The 21,576-nt window shown below is 36.7% G+C and overlaps 2 protein-coding genes across 2 annotated transcripts; one reads left to right on the top strand and one right to left on the bottom strand.

The window, feature by feature from the left end:
- The first annotated feature begins 9,014 nt into the window (after nucleotides 1–9,014).
- Nucleotides 9,015–19,427, top strand: LOC138317577 (hypoxia-inducible factor 1-alpha-like). Its single transcript, XM_069259348.1, has 10 exons — nucleotides 9,015–9,174; nucleotides 10,176–10,342; nucleotides 10,801–10,850; nucleotides 12,271–12,360; nucleotides 12,704–12,883; nucleotides 15,292–15,479; nucleotides 15,893–15,999; nucleotides 16,128–16,284; nucleotides 16,439–17,898; nucleotides 18,144–19,427. Exons 1-10 carry the CDS (start codon nucleotides 9,128–9,130, stop codon nucleotides 18,173–18,175), a joined length of 2,478 nt encoding a protein of 825 aa, XP_069115449.1. The 5' UTR covers nucleotides 9,015–9,127; the 3' UTR covers nucleotides 18,176–19,427.
- Nucleotides 19,428–19,815: 388 nt separating this feature from the next.
- Nucleotides 19,816–21,243, bottom strand: LOC138319476 (mucin-3B-like). Its single transcript, XM_069262632.1, has one exon. The coding sequence runs from the start codon at nucleotides 21,241–21,243 to the stop codon at nucleotides 19,816–19,818; it is 1,428 nt and encodes a 475-aa protein (XP_069118733.1).
- Between the last annotated feature and the right edge of the window lie 333 nt (nucleotides 21,244–21,576).

Genomic DNA, 21,576 nt, shown 5'->3' with positions numbered 1-21,576 from the left:
ATCACTGGGAAAAGTGATTATCACTCAACTGTCAATTGCATGAACAATGAACCCCGTATCCGATGTTTACAGTGACCAAAATTTTCATTTACCGCCAAAGAAAGCCAAAACACCTGTTTTATTTCTTCCCGAATAATTTTTGGGACAAAATGACTTTGTATATTTATCTGGTTGCAATTACACTGAATTAAGTTAACCATAAATGTCCATAAGATATTAGACTCTATAATCAAATGATTTCATTGAATAAATATACAGTACAACAAAATATAGCACAAATGGTTGATTCAGAAATAAGTACAAAATACTGAAATTAATCCGTCTCCATATATTATGACATAAGCGATTAGACAGTAGTACCAGAGTTAAATGAATTATTATTGCTTAATACTGGGGAAACGTGCAAGGATTGAGAAAAGAAATTAACAGATGCTTTCCACCATACAGATGTACAACTCTGTTAAAAATTCAGATATCACTAATCGTTAATTTACAACCATTGTAACAACACACGATATCGAGACATTGGCTGATGGTGTTTGCAGTTGCACTAATGGGTAAATACATCAACGGTTAGACGTCTTATAAATTTTGAACTGTATCAAAAATGTTTACATTTTATAAGTCGGACATGTTGAACGAGCAATTGAAACAGCATTTATCAAGTTGTTTTATTGATTCAAACGTACGTACAAATTGAAATATTTTAGATACGTTGATTTTTTTCTGACAAATAAGTAAGACTATGTCTTCCATTGACTATGTCTTCCATTGAATATGTCTTCCATTGACAGTTAGCTTTGTAATACCATGCTTATATTTTAATGAAATGAAATAAAATTGTAACATTCACAGTCGGAATTTTTAAAAAGTCGCTAATGGCTTAGCCAATCGGTTTTATTAAACAGGTGCATGTTGGACCTATCTCTGGTTGATGCGTGCGCATCTGCTGACTTCCGGTATTGACAGTTCTCCAGATAAACAAACGATAGCCATGTCACCAACGTGTTTATATTATTACAATTATTACTTGATATTTTTGCAGTTCACAATAGAAATGGGGTTTTCGTGATGCATTTTTCTGTATAATTAGCGTGTTTTCATATCGGTATATAGCTTCAGACGATGACCTAGTTTTGGTCGCTTGCAGTTGATAATAAGGCACTCACTTTAGGTATTCAACACACGTGGTCCGTAGGTAACATCGGATCTGTATGATAGATTGTTTTTAAGATGAAACAATCAAAATTTGTTGTTGCAGCGGCTTTTCATGTCATACTGACATAATTCTAGTTTTTCTTTAAAAAAAGTCTTTTTTGTGGTTGGTTGTTCCAGTGTTTATCTAATTTATATTTGAATTCCTTGACAGTTTTTGCACAAACTACATGCATATGGGACGGAAGCGTGTCCCATACATCGACAGTTCTCTGTGTCAAATGAGTATTTTCTTTCGTTTAATTTCGAGAGCGTTTTGTAAACCTTGAAGCCACGCTCACGTTCTGAGGAATCTCCTCTGATTTTTAAAATATTCATTTAGTACATGCTTCCATAAGTGTGGTCATCTAGTTTATTGTCGATAAATAAACGCATACCTGTTTACCTTCACATGAAGGGTTATGCGTCATGTCTGTTGCTAGTACGTATTTTATGAAAATGATCGTTGATAACCATATTTGTAATCTGATACCAGTTATTGACTATAGGAGTACTTGGGAATGTCACCTGTATCCAGGTGACGGGAGGGAAATGACAACCTTCAGGTAAACCTCGCCGGTATACCGTATTAAAGGCTAAATAGCTACCAATCGATAGTGTTGCTATGCCAATATCATAATTATCCAACATCCTAATTATCACATATCAAAATGGTACCACACCAATTGCAACAAGCGCTTCGATCTGTTGTAGATAACACATACTTTTAATTTTCCCAGAAAAATCTGACATGCGCCCTTTTTAGTGTTGTACATTTCTACTTAGTATTTTATAGACAGTTGGTCGGTACAGAAAATGGGCGATTGATAAGACAGTTTGATTGCTTATATAGACAGGAAATCCATTGCCCAAGGTTTGTTTTAATGGCAGGTTGTCTGTTAAGGAGTTGTCTATATAGACTGTTTGTATTGTAGACAGGTGTATATATAGACGCGTAGGTTTGTCTTTAAATAGGTCAGTTGTCTGTGCAGACAGGTGTCTTATAGACAGGTAGGATAAGTAAAATATTTGTCTATATCTAGACTGGTTGTAAGTGTAGATAGGTGTCTACATAGACAGTTAAGATAAGTAAATTCGTTTTTTTTATATAAACTGGTTGTCTGTGTAGACATGTGTCTATATAAACAGGCAAGATAAGTAATATGGTTGTCTATGGAATTGCTGATACCATTATGCAATGTGCTGGGTGTTGGATAAATATATTGATGGAGATAGGATATAAAAATCGACTCGATTTTCATAATTAATCTTTGATCAGTGTCGGACAGGAGAGTCTTTCGGTGATGTTGGTAGATTTAATGCACGGGCTTGAACATGGTCATAACGGTTTGATGGTTATTTGGCGGGAAGTTGATAGCACCTTAAGCTTATCCCACTCATTCAGCTCGTTGTGTAACCACTTTTTATACAGGTAGTACATTGTACTTGAATTGTTAAATTTGTTGTCTGTATGGACTGACTCCTATTTCTCGAAACAAAAGTGCACACTTAAGTCAAAACCCTAAATAACTTATGTGGTTATTATCACTTTTCACCTTAGTTTGTTTGGTCTCTCTCTATATTGAAGTATTGTCTCTTTAGAACTACAGATGGTACGGGTAAAAAAAATTAACTATTCAATCAAGGGTCAATTTTTAATGAGTAATTAATCCTGTAGCACGTATTTACCTGTGACAAAAAATTATTTTACCAACAAGGATACCTAAATTATCTATATTATTTCTCCACTAAAAAGAGGTGTGATATATATATCTGTACCTGGTTGCAACGGTACAGACTTTACTTAGGATTGAATTTTCAAGATACCTTTTCTGTATAAGTAGAATTTATCACCCAATCATCTGAAATATAAAGAATTCACCTACCAAGATATTTGTGTACTAAGGATGATGAATATTGATCAAAATCGTTTCTAAACACACGTGGGAGTTGTATGAAGGCAATCCAGGTAAATTTACTTCCGCAATTGGAATTTATCGATACATAATTCTGGTCTAATATTGATGTCCATCAGATAAGGTGATATTTCGTAGCGTTATATATGTGAATTGCCATTTAACACAACGGTGTACTGGTTTGGCGATGTGAGAGGATGTGAAGAGATATCCATTATTAAGAGAATGCAAACAACTTCTTGTCCTCAACTTTTCTTTATTCTCTCGGAAAACCGGAAGTGAACAACTAAACATAGAGAAATAAGATACGGAGACGGAATACAATAATACGAAAAACAGCAAATTCCTTATATTCTATTGATGGTAAAATAATATATATCCACGTATCCCACACCCCCAAAAAAGGAAAAAAACATCAATTGAATATACAGAGTTATGCTTCCAAAACACATATGCTAAAGTGGCATATTTTTCTATCCGTGAAAAGAGATAAAAAAAATAATAATAGATGCTTTACAGCTTAAATCTGTCACAGTTATTAATTACTAGAAAATTATCAATATGGTGAAACAATGTACAACTATTATATTATGTTATACTAACAGTGATAGCTCATAAGTACAATGTACGAAATAGGACACAGTTCTGTTTCAGCAAATATAATGAAAACTATATAACAGATTCATTATTAATTTGGTCCAGGTATCTATAGGGTTCATTGAGGAACAATAGTGTCCATTAAAATGAAAGCATCCCTTAGAATGTAATAATCCAAGAGTCACAAAACGTTAAAAGTTATAATATACTACAATATTCAAACTGTTACACAGTACAAACATGTCCTTTTCATTGATAGTCACATACGCTTTTGGAGCTGATGTCGGCACAGATTTAACTGCTTCAAAACATGGTTCCTAAGACGTCACAGACACAGATGAGACATGTGCATGTTTACATTTAACATCAGATTTATCTTTTTCTTAAGGTTGAGTGATCAGTTGGCGTAGGTTTCTGTTTTTGAGACGACCTTTTTCGCTGTTTCCACTCCCTCCAACGTTTCCTGTCATACCGGAGTTGTGATGGTGATTTGTGCCTTCCTGGTTACTTTAACCGTAGGTGTTCGCACTTTGTCACTTCCCTTGGATTTGTTGGGATTTGCTTCACAACATGACATTCTTGCTTTTGTCCATTTCAATGTTAGAGAAACACTGTCCGTGTTCTAACTCAAAACAAAAGAACAGTCTAAATCTGCAGTTTTTCTGCACATCGTACATTTTTTCAAATGTTCAGCATTTTATCCGGAATCATGATGGTGAGTTCGATAACAAAACAGTCAAATAACTTTCATGATGGTAATTATACACATAGCAGAAACAGAAAAGTTAATTACGGGACATAACGTGGTCCACATCTGCCTGACATCCGACACGCGTTGACGAAAATATAAAAAATTCACACAATCGGCAAAATTCCGTGGAATCAACAACAGAAAAAGTATAGCTAAACTTCACATTATGTCCGATTAAGATTATCCACCATGTACTGGCTTGGCGATGCGATAGGATGCTAATTATGAAGGAAATCCAAACAACGTGCTTCTTCCAATTTTACATTTATTCTCATGGAAACCAATAGTGAACAAGTAAACATAGAAAACAAGATACGGAGACAGAACACAATAACACAGAAAACAGCAAAGTGCGGTCAATCTATTTATAACATATTCACTATGTTTATAACAACGGACTTATTTGGTGCGTTAATGCCATCCGAAAATACTAATGTAATTACTCTGATAAACTCTGAGATTTGTTTCCCCATTTGAGTAGTGTTAACTCTCACTAAATGTGATAAGCATAGACGTTACGTTACAGAGAGTGTTTTTATTAATCACTGACTGACATTAAATGGACATTTTTGTCCCATCTGATTAAGCTATATCCATGGCCTTGTTCCTTCAGTATTACATGATTAGTGAAAGTTTCATTTGTCATTTGCTACAAAACCGGTCATTGTTTCTTTTCATTAATTGACAAATAGTCAAAGAATGGAAACATTCAGAAGTGTAAAAATGTCAGTTTGAAAAGAAATTATTCAAGCTTGATTTCAAAATCCTTAATAAACTGTAATTAGCCGATTTCACATAACTTAGCCATGTATGTGACCTTCGTTAAGACGAGTCGTTGTCGTCTTGGTGTCATTAAAAGGAGTTGACACATTTCGAGATATATATAGTCCAAAAATGCTATGAATTATTTATTTAATTAGGTATCTAATTATCACTTTATTTTGTAGATTTCCATTATCATGTAGTGTTCAGTGTTATTGGCAGTAAGGGAAACCACTATACTGAGATATTGAAATTCGAACTGAATCTATAGCCCTGGATTAGCCGCGGTCGGACTGCCATTGTTTGTGATCATCTGATCGGGATATTTTCAGATGTTAAAGTGGCACATTTAATAAGCCTAGCAAGGGAACAGGGGCATTGTTTCAGAGGAAAAAAACATTAGTGGATTTATGAATATACACCAGCTGTAAATAAACATCAAACTAACTTCTTACACTTGGATTCTTCATAAATCATTAAAACTGAGTTTAGCTTATTATCAGCCGTTAAGTATCTCTCTTTACCCAAACAATCCGTATATATGTTTGACTTCGACAGACTACTCTCATACTTATATTGAACTTTTAAGTCGAATGTGGTACTCCCGAGTTTATATGACGGCTTCATCATAACTTTCTCATTTGCTCAATATTATTCCATAGACAAAAAGGTCCTGTATTCATCAACATGACGCACTAATTTGTCACGACCAACTTGTGCATCGCAGTCTTACAAGTCTGAATGATACATTGCGAAATATCTCTAATATACAAAGATCTATTAAAACCATGCAATACCTGTTTCTATAGATCGACTTCATTAGTCATAATACAATTGTCCTTTAACTCAAATGGCGTGTTGTTGGTTTTTTTGCTACCCATTTTAACTATCACCTACTCTCTAAAATCCAGAGTTTCTGCCAGGATCTTCAACATCTAATCTCAAATCTATTTTGGACATTATAAATGCCAGAGTTAAAACTCTTTCGACTTGATAATTGCTATACGAAATCATTTTATTTGTAAGATGCCGGAATCAGTCGATGTTAGCCGATTGGAGTATTCTGATAGGAAGTATTGCGCAATCATGTCTGTCCCCGTGATAACAACAAATGAATCCAGACAAACAGTCCACGTTATAGATCTTCTATAAATTTAGATAGGACGTTCTAGATAGTTCTTAAAGAAAAAAAAATATTTACATAACTGCAGTTTACCTCATTTTCAAATCACACTCAGTTATAATGATGATCACGAAGCACGCTGCATCTACTCATTTGTAATGAAATATGATCTTGGATGATTTAGATATTTAATGAACATTCTTATATGGTATCTAGTCAATAGAACTTGCAGCGAATTTTACCTTCTTGAATTAGGCTGGAGGTCAAAATATGATAGAAGACAAACAGAATATAGCGTCTCTATTGAAAGTAATAACAAGACTGAAGCGTTAATAGATATGTGTTTGGAAGACACCCAGGGAGAGGTGCCAACCACCAGACAGATCTACAAGTCGTCTTTACATGTAAACAACAAAAAGGTGCTACCAGATAAAAAAGAATTTTTTTCCTCATTATGGACCGATAGTCTTCTACAGCCATATGTCTTATCATTTGCCAATTTCATTTTCTGTGTATTGACCTAGATAGCTGTTAACCATAGACGTATTAGACATGTAATTATATTCAAGTTAATATATGGTAGGTAAGGTAATCATATTTTATTCACTGTTTGTTTTATAATAAAAAAACATTAATCCAGCTTGACCACTATTGAATAAAAATTATAGCAAATCGGATTAGTAGATTTATGAATTTATTAGTTGCGTTACAAGGCAAATCGTGGAAATGCAAATAAAACAAAACTGATTGTGTTTCAGCTTCCTGTAGGATGATGATCGCTCTGTATCTAAAAATAAAAAAAAAGATTAAACTGTTTTATTTCAAGAGACATTTCCCTATCTAGGCTTAGACCGGGCACCATATATCAGAGCAATTCCGAGCTGGGGAGGGCTTTTTCTTACAACCTACTTCGAAAAATAGTCGGTGTAAGGGCGACGCAATTTTTTTTCCATAAACTGCTTCTTTTACCATTTTTGTTTTCAAATTGGCTAAGAAGGTACATTGAATTTTATTTTCAATCTGCGTATTTATGGTTAAACTATGGCCATCGTTTTTTACATGCACATCATGTAACCCAATATAACATAATATTAACATCATTATATGTCCATACTTGTTAAAGATGCTCCACCACTGACGAATGGTACTCTTTCTCTTTAAAAAACAGGAGCAGACTAATTTGTATTTTTCTTCAGTTGAAAAAGTTACTTACTTTACATCATTACCAGCATTGAAAAGTTTGAGCTTCCCATTTTACTTTGAGATAAAAATATCAAAAACGATTCATTTTAGATTATATTTTGTGTTAATTAGACATATATCTATACACACGATTAAACACCAATTATTGTTCAAATGGTGAGTATCATTTATGCTCTGTCGGCGGTGGAGCATCTTTAAATATCACAAACAATTGTGTAGGACTTAACGAGGAATTCAACTTAATTTGCAGTAAAATTTCTAGCAGCCTTTTGAGATATCACAAATGATTCGCTTCCTAAAACTATAATTCTAAACATTATCACACCAATTACTGAACTATATAATAATGATTCCCTCCTATGCCATAACATAAAACGCATTTGTTTAAAAGTATCATATATCACAGGAAATTTTTAAACTCTTTAAAGACAGGAGTCTTTAAAATTTACATGGTTTCATATAACAACTTTTTTATGCAAAGTGCGTTGAGGTGTATTGTATTGACGCAAAATGAAATGAAATATAGTGAGTGTTTAACTTGCAACATATCTAACGTACTTTGAATTTTTTTTCAAAGTGTGTTATCTGGTCAAAGTAGGTCGTAATATGTTTTGGACTGAAAAATCCTAGTTTATGTGCCTATTTCTGAATGCCTTGCATGCTTACATATTGTTCGTTGAGTTTTATTGTTGGTGTGTTATAGATCAAACTAATCATTAGTATACGGGATATAATGTGTTATTGATGTACCGTTTGACTACTGGTGATTGTAGTTGTTGTAAGCCGTTAATGTGCTGACACAATCGATGTGATTCTGTTTGATGTATGTCTAGGGGCTGTATGTCTTATATCTACGGTATATATGTAATCAACAGAAGATTAAAAATTACACATTACTAGTTATTTTATGGATGATACACCTTGCAAATGGATAACAGCGAAATTATATGATTTCCCAAGTGTAATTTCACCACTTACATAAACTGTTTACTTTGGTGACATGCAATCAGTCCACTTTTAGCTTATGTGACAAATCGTTGTCTTATTCGAATTATGAAATACACATACTGGAATTATATAGCGAAATGAATGCTTATAAAGGGTTTTAAACACAAGCAATTCGAAACAAAATTTACTTAAATTACAATAAAACTGTTATTGAGAATCAAATGTGCACACAAGAGCTTACATACATTTATATATGGGTATACTGCAAACTGTGTGTATTATGTTTTCAGTCTACAAATACATCTTTTACAGCGGGTGACCACTGTGGCGTTCAGTATGTAAACAGTATACTATGTGGTCGGTAATGGTCGGGTTAGTCTCCATGTACGTACGTAGTCGACTGTCAGTCAATACACCTTGCTTCATGATGACGACAGCAAGGTTATTTGCCCACGTGATCTAGTTTAGCCAATCGCTGAGCCGTCACTCGCAAAGGAACGAATACGTCAATCCACATATGTGAGACTCATATTGATAGTAGAGCTCGGAGTGTATAGACGGCTGGCCCGTCCCGACAATATTTTGTAGATTTATTTATTGTTTAAATGTAAATATCTTGTTCACAAAGGAAAAATGGCACCGGGTCCTGTTGATGAACTAGCGTTGTTGGACTTGGAAAGGTAAGATTTTTCTCATTATTTATCCAATGTTGTATATGTTGTGACATCTAGTTGTAGATTGGGAGTGGTTCATCCGTCTGTGGCCTGTTTACAAGTGCGCACAGTATTACTTTGAAATGTATGTCAATATGACAATATGATAGATTTTGATGTCGGAGACATGTTACTGGTGTGTTTGTGATTAAGTAATTAACGAAGTTTGCCTGGTTTATCGCCATTTCTACCTGGTGGTTAAACAACGAAAATGGGCGCCATTGTGAACACCACTGCGCACCTGTTTCATACGAGATGATTCACAGAGCAATACTATAGGCCTGGGCCTACTGACGCTCAGCTACGCTAGTAGACACTGAATATATTAATGTCTACCAAGTCGATCTTATAACATTTTTTGCTTAATATATCTTTTTGACAGACACAGTGGACAGAGAATATATATTTGGAGCTTCCTGTATACACGTATATTAATATCGGGGACATCAATAGTATCTAAATCTCTATTAATATGCCATTTCAATAATTGAAGCCTTATAATGTATCTAATTAATAACTGTGAATTAAATGTACTAAAATAGTTTTTGTTTTATTTTATTGCCTTAATGTCTTGTATTATCTAATGACACTGATATTTCTTTATTATAATGTTTTTATATCTATTGTATATCATTTTTTCTTATTTCATTATTTTATATAATTGTTGTCGCATTAAATATTAATTTGATTATCGGAGTATTAATTTCGTAATTTCTCCAAACCCGCAGTTCAATTGGTGGATCACATCAACTGTTCATGAAAAAGTGTCGATATATCTGTGTGTGGGTATGCGTGTGCTTGATAGTGTAAATACACGAATGAAAAAACTATGAAGGATGCATGCAGGGTATATGCAAGATGAACAATTTTAAATAAAAGTAGTTATTTTATGGTATCAATAAAAAACTTAATATAACATATGAATTAATGTTTTAATTATGATATTGAGGAGTGTGTTTATTACTCAGATCCAACAAGGGCGCTTCAAAACAGAGAAGGGATCAGATCAATTCAGAAATCGGGATTATGAGGGATTTGCTACCCCTTCCAGAGAGTTCCCGACAAAGACTCTCCCAGCTCCAGGTGATGTCCTTGAGCTGTGTGTTCATTAGGAAGTGCAATATCCTCCAAAAAAGTAAGTTGAATTTAAAGTTTATAAATAAATGTTGTCGAAGACTGACTTTAGAATTTACGTTTTCTAATTATGATATGAGATGTTTCCTATATAGATAAAAGCGTTAAGACTAAAAGCAAAATTGCATTTCTTAAATACTTTCAAGTTAGATGATATTATTTTGATGTTAACATATTTTGTTTTTATTTAATAAATCATTAATACTTTTTTATTAATAAAATACTATGATATTCTATACTTGTCTTTGTACTAAATAATAATATGTTTTGTCGAAGAAAATATTTTTCATTTCATAGTTATACACATTTCATAAAACGTGAGTCAGTTTGGGTTTCCCAATGTATAAAAATCTTCCTTGTTGCATGGAATGTTGTATCCGGTTGCGGCGAATATCAACTCGTGAATATTCATAGATTTTAAAGTATAATTGTTAATACAATTTTGGTTTTACTTTTCAGTGATACAGTCACAATCCTGCCCTAACGAAGCCCCATGCGAGTTTTCTCAGGTAGGTTTTCATACATAATTATGGTGTAGCTCCTAAAGAGCGTTTTGATATGCTGATCACGCGTGTTCCGAGTGACTGGGGTCATCGCTGACGTAAGAAAGAAGGCAATATTTGTTCAGCGGTGTGGATTAATTTCCCCATGTTTATTCACTGGTTTCGCTCTACTGACCCGTGTGACCTTATTTTAACTGAACAGTTTATTAAATACCAGGTATTAAGATAATATCCACACGTCAGTTAAATGTCAGAAAGTGTAAGTGTTCTCAAATGAAATATTCAAATAAGCGTTATGAATAAAACATTAAATGCGCCTTTATCATTGGACTAAGGCAATGGTTAAATTTAGCATCATATTGACGTCATTCAAAGCTCAAATGTTGTATACCGTACTTTTAAAGGCGATTTAAACCCCAGTTTGAATAGCTGATTGTCATAGACTGCAAGTCGATATGCCTTTGTTTACGTATGTTTTGGTGACGGATCATACGATCATGTCCTTGTCTAACCCCAAAGCTACCCAGATTAAAGAACTAACTCAACCTAAGTCGATCTGATTCCACAATTCTTTAAAACACCCAGGTCAAAAATTGGAACCGTTTTATAATTCTTTGGGTGAGAAATTGGGACAGGTTTTAAGGGTAGGCCATTTCATATACAGTCATCTGTGGCATTGCCAGTTCTTATGAATTAAAAAAACTTAAATGGAAAACCCAAGTAGATTTCAACACTAAGTAAATATCTCGTCTCTGATCGAATCACGTGATTGCCTGTGGTATACCGAGGAGAAAGCTGTACTGTTTGTTGAGAGTGCAAGATAACACTTGTTACATATATACGTTATGTGTTTTCTGTACAATGTAACCTACTTCAGGGCAGCTTTTTGGATAGACGCCAACTTTTAATGTAGCAGATGAGAGTGTTCAGATGGCAAGCTTAAATACAGGCCCACTTCATACATTTGAGCCTGGAAGTACATCACCCAACTTTAGCCTAATGAGAATAGTTTTATTAAGATATTGGCCGATTTAGAATATTCCTGCCTTCTATTACATTATTACAGTAAGGTTGGCCGCATATGCTCATCAAGGTTGTTATTCTGACTCCCTGTACCATACTCATGCCAGAAAAAGAACTCGTATACAACAATGATAACAAAGATATATTAACGTTCTAGCTAGTGCACGTACGGTGGCGGGGAGTAAGGTTAGACACCATTGCAAACTTGGGTTGACAGTATCAGTGTTTGTATCCGAGTCTGTTTGACCTGTGACCCAAACATACAAAAATAAATGCGTAATGTAAGTGAATGTTGCTGTGTTTTGTCAGTGCTTTCTCTAAAATGACAAGTTAATGGCCTTCACTGGTAGTGAAAGTCACACCCTGGGAACCATGCTTGATAAAGTCCCTTTTATCGTTACAGTCCCTTACTGGATTTCTTCTCGTCACAACCCGAGATGGTAAGCTGGTCTACATCTCGGAAAATGTTACAGAATACCTGGGACACTCAATGGTAGGTAAAAACACTATGAGTATTGAAAACAAGCGTAGTGAAGATACCATAGGCCAATAGCAAAACCATTCAGCGAGTCCAACTATCAAATAAAATAGAAATATTAACATCACGAACAAAGGAGAACCAGACTATCCTGAGGACTAGCGTCTTCAGACTTTATCATATTTTGATGTTAACCGAACACATGATAATACGTTTTATGAAACAAAATGCTATAACAGAATTAACGTAAAGATCTATACCTTAATTACCATTATTACACAATTATGTCATTACATAGTTTGATGACCTCGCCTTTGTTTTGATGAAATTTTTTACATGGAATTTGTTGCAATTGTAGGTTGACATGAAAACGCAAGGCGATAGTTTATTTGACATCGTCGACAAACGGGACCATGGAACCGTACAGGCACAGCTAATGCAAGGTGGAGAAGCCGACAAGAAACAGCCAATCAGCTTTTTCTGTCGAATGAATATGTCAAGGACTCTCAAGCGCCAAGCAGGCTTCGGAGACGTCAAGGTAGGCGATAGTGTTGTGTTGGCCTTTTAAACCGGGTAGGGGAGTGTTCAAGTGTTTATTTGAACACATTTCTCGGGTAAAGGTGATTCCGGAAACTGGGCTTCACTTAATGTAAACAGTCCCGCATTCACAGTGATTAGATGATGTTAGTGTTTGATCACGGAAATCGGTGTTAAGTAGAGTATCATATCCGGGCAAGCGATAAAACACGCATTTGTGATAGGGACAGGCGATTAAAGCATATTTATATATATATACACAAGAAATTATTTTTTGTTTATCTTGTTTAAAATAATATTTAAAAAATGGAATATGCAAGGGAATAATTTTCAAAAATTATCTAAAATAGTAAGTTATTGATAAACATAACTCATTTGAATTAAAATGATTCAGAATAAGGTTTTCACCTTCAGTTATTTGTTACCAATGTCATGGGATTATTAATTATCTAGGTCTGAATCAATAAATACATTTGTACGAGTTACATCGATATGCGGCAGAGCCGGTATAGGACTGTGAAATGACGTTACAAATGATGTTAGACCAACTACGTAATACAAGATAATGGCAAAAACTGCTGGATATCCAGACCGCTTCTTCCTCATTATTACTGAACAGAAACGATTGTCACTTTACCTGAGCTGTGGCGGTATAACAGCTTTGATTCCGTTCGGTTGACGACCGGCGTACGATGACATGGTAGAGTCATTGATTGATGGCTCCTTCCTGCTGAAATCCATTACTCATATCTCCGCTGACAGATTGATTCAGCGATGGAGTACTTAGTCGAGAGCATTTTAAACGCTTAATTGGACAACATATCCAAGTCAAATTACCACTAACACTATCAATATTCTGATCATTTTTCAGCAGTTTTAATACGTTTTATAAATAATGTTCCGGAAATTAAAGTATTCAACAAGAAGCGTTCTTCTTTTTAAGCTAAACTATGAGCGGAATTAATCTATTAAAAAATGAATGACAATTTGATTTAAATAACGCTGTCAATATGACAAATTTGCTTTTGGTTTGTTAGTTGATGTGTTTTTTTTTGTGTTTTTTTTTCTATTTTCTAAGGCCGATGTGTTCATACAGTACTGATAAGATCTGATCGTTTTAAAGCCCCTAGGCACATAATAAAAATATCTAATTAATCGAAGACTATTTAGTGCATGTTAATTTATTCATTTGCCTATACGGATCTTGTAATTAAGTACACACCACTTGTTCTAGCTAACTAGACTAAAGTCCGACCATCTAGTTAAATATCAAGACCAACTCGAAGGGCTGTCATCCCATGTCTCATACATATAAGCTATTCATATCATTACAACAACCCGGTCGCGACAGGACATACCTAAATCAGCCCAACACTGCGCGCGCCTGGGGCGATGACTCCACGCTTCACTGATTTCCCATTATGGGGACATTGTTGTATCGCATGATAGGCATCTGTAGACTGAATCATCGCCGAGCGTCTACATATTTTGTATGACGTACATTACAGGCGGAAACACTAGATGGCCTGGTTAGGTATATACATGTATATACGTAGTTTGCGTTTAATATAACCATTTCAGAGCCTACTAAGTGCGTTAACTGACTCGTGACATTTAGTGGAAATATTTCGCAATGACGATCTTAGTTTAGCGTTAAATGTAATATATACTCTTTATGTCAACGAAAAAAACACCTGGTTATCCCATGTGTAATGCCCAATAATTATGAGAGTTAAAATTGTTTGCCCTTTTTTTATTTGGTAAGAACACTCAGATACTAGAACTGGTTGTGTACAAGGTTTAAATTCTCACGGTAAATTCCCAAGGTTAGGGAATATTTTATAACCTTATCAGCGACTTGCCCGCTAGCTATCAGATATCGGTGAGCTCGACACCAAACAAACTTACCAGACACAACCCTCACACTAGTTCTCTCGGGCTGGGAAAGTGCCTGGGGAATTAGCGTGGGTTGGTCTGATAAGTAACGTTAACATGCTTCCATATGGCAGGCGTATAAACTTTTAAATACGTTTAAAATGTTGACACGGTGTTTAGGGTCTTAAAACAAAATTAAAGAAATACTTTTACATTTATCTTGAATAAAATAAGCATTGTAAAAGCTCGTATGAAAATAATGAAATTTAATTAATATATGAAAAATAGAAATACAATGATGATAAATTACGAATAAAATGAAAATTTAATAAATAGATTTTAAAAATACTTTTACCATTATCTTAAATAAAAATGATAATAAAAAACATTTTAAAAGCTAAAAATAATGAACTTAAATGAATATGTAAAAATAGAAATAGATAAATTATGAATAAAATGAAAATTTGATAAACCTGATAGAAAAATTGATAAATCTGATAAAATAAGTCTTACCTATTTATATCCTCTGTTAAGGTGATGCACGTGCGTGGCCACTTTGTATCAGTACCGGGACAGGACTGTGGTAATGAACAACAGGTGTTTATATCCGTGTGTTCCCCTCTCATCACCCCTGACGTGAAAGAAACTCTCATCCAGAACAACACTATGGTCTTCAAAAGCATCCACCATCTCGATATGAATTTTCTGGAAATTTCTCAGAAGTAAGTTTTTATATTATATTGGTATATATAATGATGAGAGTTGCTTGAAAATATCAACATAAAATTAAAATAATCAACTTCAATATTTTACACACTTTTTTTCTGATAATTTGTTGATTAATTAGCAAGAATATTTGACACTTTATTTTCATATTAAATTTAATGATGAGAGTTGCTTGAAAATATCAAAATGAAATAAAAAAAATAATCAGCTTCAATTCTTTTACACATTTTTCTTATAATTTGCTGATTAATTAGTCAGACAATTCGACAGAGTATCAAGAACATTGACCTGATTACGTGTCAATTTGTTACTTGGTTGATTGCCAAATTTGGTTACCCTGGCTAGCAGCTGGCGTAATTATCGATTCCGACTTTTTGCACACTTTAAAAGATTGGTGTTATTTTTGTAGTGGGGAGCATCACCTTGGTCTGTCAAGTGACGCCATCAAGGGTAAATCATGGTATTCTTGTCTGCATCCAGAGGATATTCACGAGGCTAGGGAGAAACACATCCAATGTAAGTGATTAATTTCAAATATACATTCAAAGATTCATAATTTACTTTAACATAATTATCGTAATTGTCGTTCGGTATATCATGTCTAGTTGTATTTTATGTAATATTTATTTTGTGTATTTTTCTAGTGGTAAAATCAAGGCATGAGATGGGATCTATGATGACTGTGCGCATGCTCACTGAGAACAATGAAGTGATCTGGGTAAACATCGTTATGCACGTGCGCCAGGCTTTGCTCACCAACAGTGACGAGCCCGTGATTTTCTGCATCAACCAAGTTATCAGGTGAGAATTAAATTGCTATATGCTAGTAATTGTAACATGCAGTTCCAAATTATATATTGACGAAATCAATAAACTAAAATGGTGAAGACTTATTCAGAATTTCATCAATGTTTCTGTGTATTTGATGGTGACATATTTAATATTTATGTTACAGTGAGCAAGAAGCCTACCAATTCAAGATCCAGGGTCAACTCTTTGCTCTATACGCCACCCGTGCTTCAGACTTCTTTTTCGGCTCTGCTTTTTGTGCGCCCGTTTCACAAGCATTGGAGGCTGGCATGATTTCTCAACAGCAACAACAAACTTCGCCAAATTTTGTCCCACCATTTTTCGCCGGGCAAGCAATTTTCGATCGGTCGGCTCCTACATCTCAAGGGTTTAATTCATCACCGATGTACTCATCACAGCCGAACTTGTGCATGAGAAACAACGTTTCCGGCCAGGTCTTGGGTCGCCAAGGTCAAGGTCACACAAATACACTGAAAGCATTAAAGCGAAAGCTACAAGAGAACTTCAGCTCCACCTGTAAACCAGCAAAAGTAGCAAGAATAGTCCAAGACAGATCTGCTGGAAATGGATTCATGGTTTCTGGTGGAACTCCTCTGCCATCATCATTTGAAAGTAATTCGTATCGCAATGCCAATGGTACTAACATGGCTCCACAACATGCAGTAACTACTGGGTCTGTTCAGATGATGTACTGCTTGAACAACAACCCAATCAACACCAAACAGACGTCAGTCGTGTCAGAACCCTTGCCACCATTCGTAGAATCTAAGAGGTTGATGCAGAAGACTTCACCACTTGAACAAGTAGTTCCTGAGTTACCTATCCCCGCTTGCTACCCGACGCCAGATCCATCTCCAGCTTCATCGCCGCAACCGCAGATGAAGCAGGAACCAGTCAGCGGCGGGGTGGACCCAGTCCTTGTTGCAAAGCACCTGTGTTCGATTCGACAGAAACAGGCCCCTGAGTCACAACAAAGTACCAAGGCATCTAATCCAGAACCACAAAAGAAGCTGCTACCTAGCTTGGATGTGTCGTTTGTTGACTCTTTCTTTGACGAGATTGGCACCATAAACGGCCAGCCAATGTCAATCAAAGGACTGCTGCAACGTGTGAAACAGGAACCTGTCGACCCAACGGACTACGGCTGTCTTCAAACGCAGGAGAAGCAACAGTTGTCTGAATTTGACCAGTTCGACATAGATGAATTGTTTGAGGCAAGTGGTGTGTCATTGAATAACTCTTGCAACAACTTCATGAGCATGAAGACGGAAATAGAGGACCAACGACTATCATTGTGTGAAAGCCAACTGAGTCCAACTCCTTCCTCGCCTCGCTCGACTACGGAAGACAAGCTTTCCTATGACGACATCATGTCAAGCGTTGTGTTGACTCCAGAGTCTGACTTCGATACGGATCCGTGTGATGATCTGGACCCAGACTCCTGGATGCTTGAGACATGCAACATTGATATGTCAGCCAAAGGCCTCGACTTGTTTACCGAACCGAAGCTCCAAACTGACTTTTGTCTGAAACGAGCTGGTCCTTGTTCAGATGAAACCGGGTTGTATCAACTCAAACAACTTATTTCGTCATGGACACCAAGTGGTAAGCATTCAAATAGTTTAGAATAACTTTTTTTGTTCGTCAAAGATAACAAACAATCGTTATTTTACATGCAGTATCGTAAACATTGTAATCTTTGTCAAAAAATATTGGTATAAACTTCCATTTGTTCTGATGAAAAATATCTTAATATTATTCCATAAAGTTATTGCATCGATGACTATTACATAGAATTTCACAATCTGAGACAATGCAGCTAATATTTCTTTTTAATTTGTATTTTTCAGGTGTCTCTGAATCAAACGAAGAATCCCAGTAGGCCGACGTGTAAGTTACGACTTACGATTTATCAACTGTATGGCATATTGCCATTTGGACGTTCCTTCATTCAACCGCTGGACGGAAGGAGTGAATGACGTCTACATACCTCCTGCTGGACGGGAGGAACTGTTTTTCTACATTTGAAATATTGACTTTATTATATTCATGACCCATTTTATATAAAATCTAATGATTACTTGGTTCCGCTGGTCGGACTGTTTTGGATAATCAGTTCCGGAGGTACTTCCGGTTCTGGCATGGATGTTGTCTTACTGGCTAAGACGCATTTGTATCCAAATTTGTACATATTTTCGGATTTTAAAAGATCCTTTCGCTTTATATATATATATATTACAATGTAGATGTTTTATATTTTCACCTATGTTGATAGAAATAACAGGAATACTTATGTTATTCGATGCCTTCAAGAGAAAAGTTACCATATGCCCACGTTAAATTGTCATTTTTCATTGATTCATAAACGTATCTCGCTGGTCGAGACCGTAATCGCCTTAATAATGTGATAGGAAATTTGTTCTCGGAATGAAGGAAGAAAGTACGCTTTATCTCTTTGATCGGAAATTCGTCCTTTTTTCTTACGCTAAATTAATTATCATTTACTTTCCTTCCAATACACACCGTCAACACATTTTCTCTGGTCAGTATGATCAAACAGAGGCTAGACCTCCATCATTTATTTATTTGTATCCATTGTTTTTTTATAATTAGGCTGGACCTAGTTATCACTCATAATTACTATAATAAATATTACTTCAGCACATGATGTCGCTTTTGAGGTTAAAACGAAAGCCTGTTGGAGAGGCAAATTACAAGAGTTTTAATATCTTGCAAATGTCTATGCAAGACGAATTGGAAGCAAATTACTTATATATGAATCGCGAAGGCAGCATCGTCACGTTTTAAACCATGTGACTGATCTTAAGGTGTATGTATATAGGTTAGTTTAGCTGATGTGCAGATGACAAAGTACAGGTAAATGTACAAACGTCTGAAACTGACATATATTTAAAAGCGCAAATTGAAGGTGTTTATTTCATAACCGTTGTTAAATTTCATACCATACTTGTTATTATATTGAACTTGTTGCCATGACAGTAATTCCTCACCCGCTGGTCGGTAGATAGGTATTGTCATAACAATGATTTGTTTCCATGGTAACCGTTGAGGGGTTACACTTGTGTGACTTAGCTTCTCATTTGTGTTATTATAATAAAAGAATACAAAATGAATTGCTTATGTTCGTCATTGTTTATCATTACTGCTCCCGATCAATGATGGCGGCGATGTTCACATTATAGCTAATAGGCTGCGGTTCCGGAAATTAATCTGACTTGGGAGTCACTAGCAGCTTGTCTGATGGCTAATCATTTTCACATAATTTACACGCAATTGATTTCAACGAAGAAGGAACTACACACGGTTACCAAAAGATCACTATTTTTTCCGAGTAATGTTTAGTGCATTTGGACAATTGAAGTAAAATAATATTCTTCAAAAATATCAACAAATGAGCAAAAGCATACCAAGATATATTTATAGATATAGAATACATGATCTACCTGAAACCTGAATCGGAATAATTCTGATCTGTATGATCTGATCGTCGTTACTGATTCTTCAATGTAACTTGTCGAATTCTGTTAACGTGTTATGAAATACCTGTATTGTAATTCTCCATGTAACATGACAACAGGAGAGGGCATCGGTTGTACGCCGTTTGTAAGGCTGGATGCCTCGGTTGTTCTCCGTTTGTAGGGGAGGGGGCATCCGCTGTGGGCCTTGTATAGAGTAGGAGGCATCGGCTGTGCCCCGTGTATAGGAGAAGGGCATAGGCTGTGCGTCGTTTGTAAGCGAGGGGGCATAGGCTGTGCGTCGTTTGAAGGGAAAGGGGCATAAGCTGTTCGTCGTTTGTAGGGAAAGGGGCATAAGCTGTTCGTCGTTTGCAGGGAAAGGGCATAAGCTGGTCGTCGTTTGTAGGCTAGGGGGCATAGGCTGTGCATCGTTTGCAGGGAAAGGGGCATAAGCTGTTCGTCGTTTGTAGGCGAGGGGGGGCATAGGCTGTGCGTCGTTTGCAGGGAAAGGGCATAAGCTGGTCGTCGTTTGTAGGCGAGGGGGCATAGGCTGTGCATCGTTTGAAGGGAAAGGGGTATAAGCTGTTCGTCGTTTGTAGGCGAGGGGCATAGGCTGTGCATCGTTTGTATGGGAGATGGCTTCATGTGCGTCATGTATATGGGAGGGGGCATAGATTGTGTGTCGTTTGTAGGGGATGGGGCATCGGTTGCGTGTCGTGTGAAGGAGATGGGGCATCGGTTGTGTGTCGTGTGTAGGAGATGGGGCATCGGTTGTGTGTCGTATGTAGGAGATGGGGCATCTGTTGTGTGACGTGTGTAGGAGATGGGGCATCGGTTGTGTGTCGTGTGTGGGAGAAGGGGAATCGGTTGTGTGTCGTGTGTAGGATATGGGGCATCGGTTGTGTGTCGTGTGTAGGAGATGGGGCATCGGTTGTGTGTCGTGTGTAAGAGATTTGGCATCGGTTGTATGTCGTGTGTAGGAGATGGGACATCGGTTGTGTGTAGTGTGTAGGAAGAAGGGAAATCGGTTGGTGTCGTGTGTAGGATATGGGCATCGGTTGTGTGTCGTGTGTAGGATATGGGGCATCGGTTGTGTCGGGTAGAGATGACGTGTGTGTAGGGAATGGGGTGTGGTGCATAGGCTGTGTGTCGTGTGTAGCATGAGATAAGGCATCGTGTGTGTGATGGTAGGCATGTCCTGTTTAGGAGATAGCGCATCGGTTATGTGTCGTGTGTACGAGATGTGGCATCGGTTGTGTGTCGTATGTAGGAGATGGGGCATCGGTTGTGTGTCGTGTGTAGGAGATGGGGAATCGGTTGTGTGTCGTGTGTAGGAGATGGGGAATCGGTTGTGTGTCGTGTGTAGGAGATGGGGAATCGGTTGTGTGTCGTGTGTAGGAGATGGGGAATCGGTTGTGTGTCGTGTGTAGGAGATGGGGAATCGGTTGTGTGTCGTGTGTAGGAGATGGGGCATCGGTTGTGTGTAGTGTGTAGGAGATGGGGAATCGGTTATGTGTAGTGTGTAGGAGTTGGGGAATCGGTTGTGTGTCGTGTGTAGGAGATGGGGAATCGGTTGTGTGTAGTGTGTAGGAGATGGGGAATCGGTTGTGTGTCGTGTGTAGGAGATGGGGAATCGGTTGTGTGTCGTGTGTAGGAGATGGGGCATCGGTTGTGTGTCGTGTGTAGGAGATGGGGAATCGGTTGTGTGTCGTGTGTAGGAGATGGGGAATCGGTTGTGTGTCGTGTGTAGGAGATGGGGAATCGGTTGTTTGTCGTGTGTATTTTAGAGGTCATAGGCTGCGGTTCG

The sequence above is a fragment of the Argopecten irradians genome, chromosome 3 (assembly GCF_041381155.1).
Source record: "Argopecten irradians isolate NY chromosome 3, Ai_NY, whole genome shotgun sequence".
NCBI classification, from domain to species: Eukaryota; Metazoa; Mollusca; class Bivalvia; order Pectinida; family Pectinidae; genus Argopecten; species Argopecten irradians.
The sequence above is the reverse complement of the archived record's forward strand: the minus strand, read 5'-3'. Positions and strand labels throughout refer to the sequence as shown.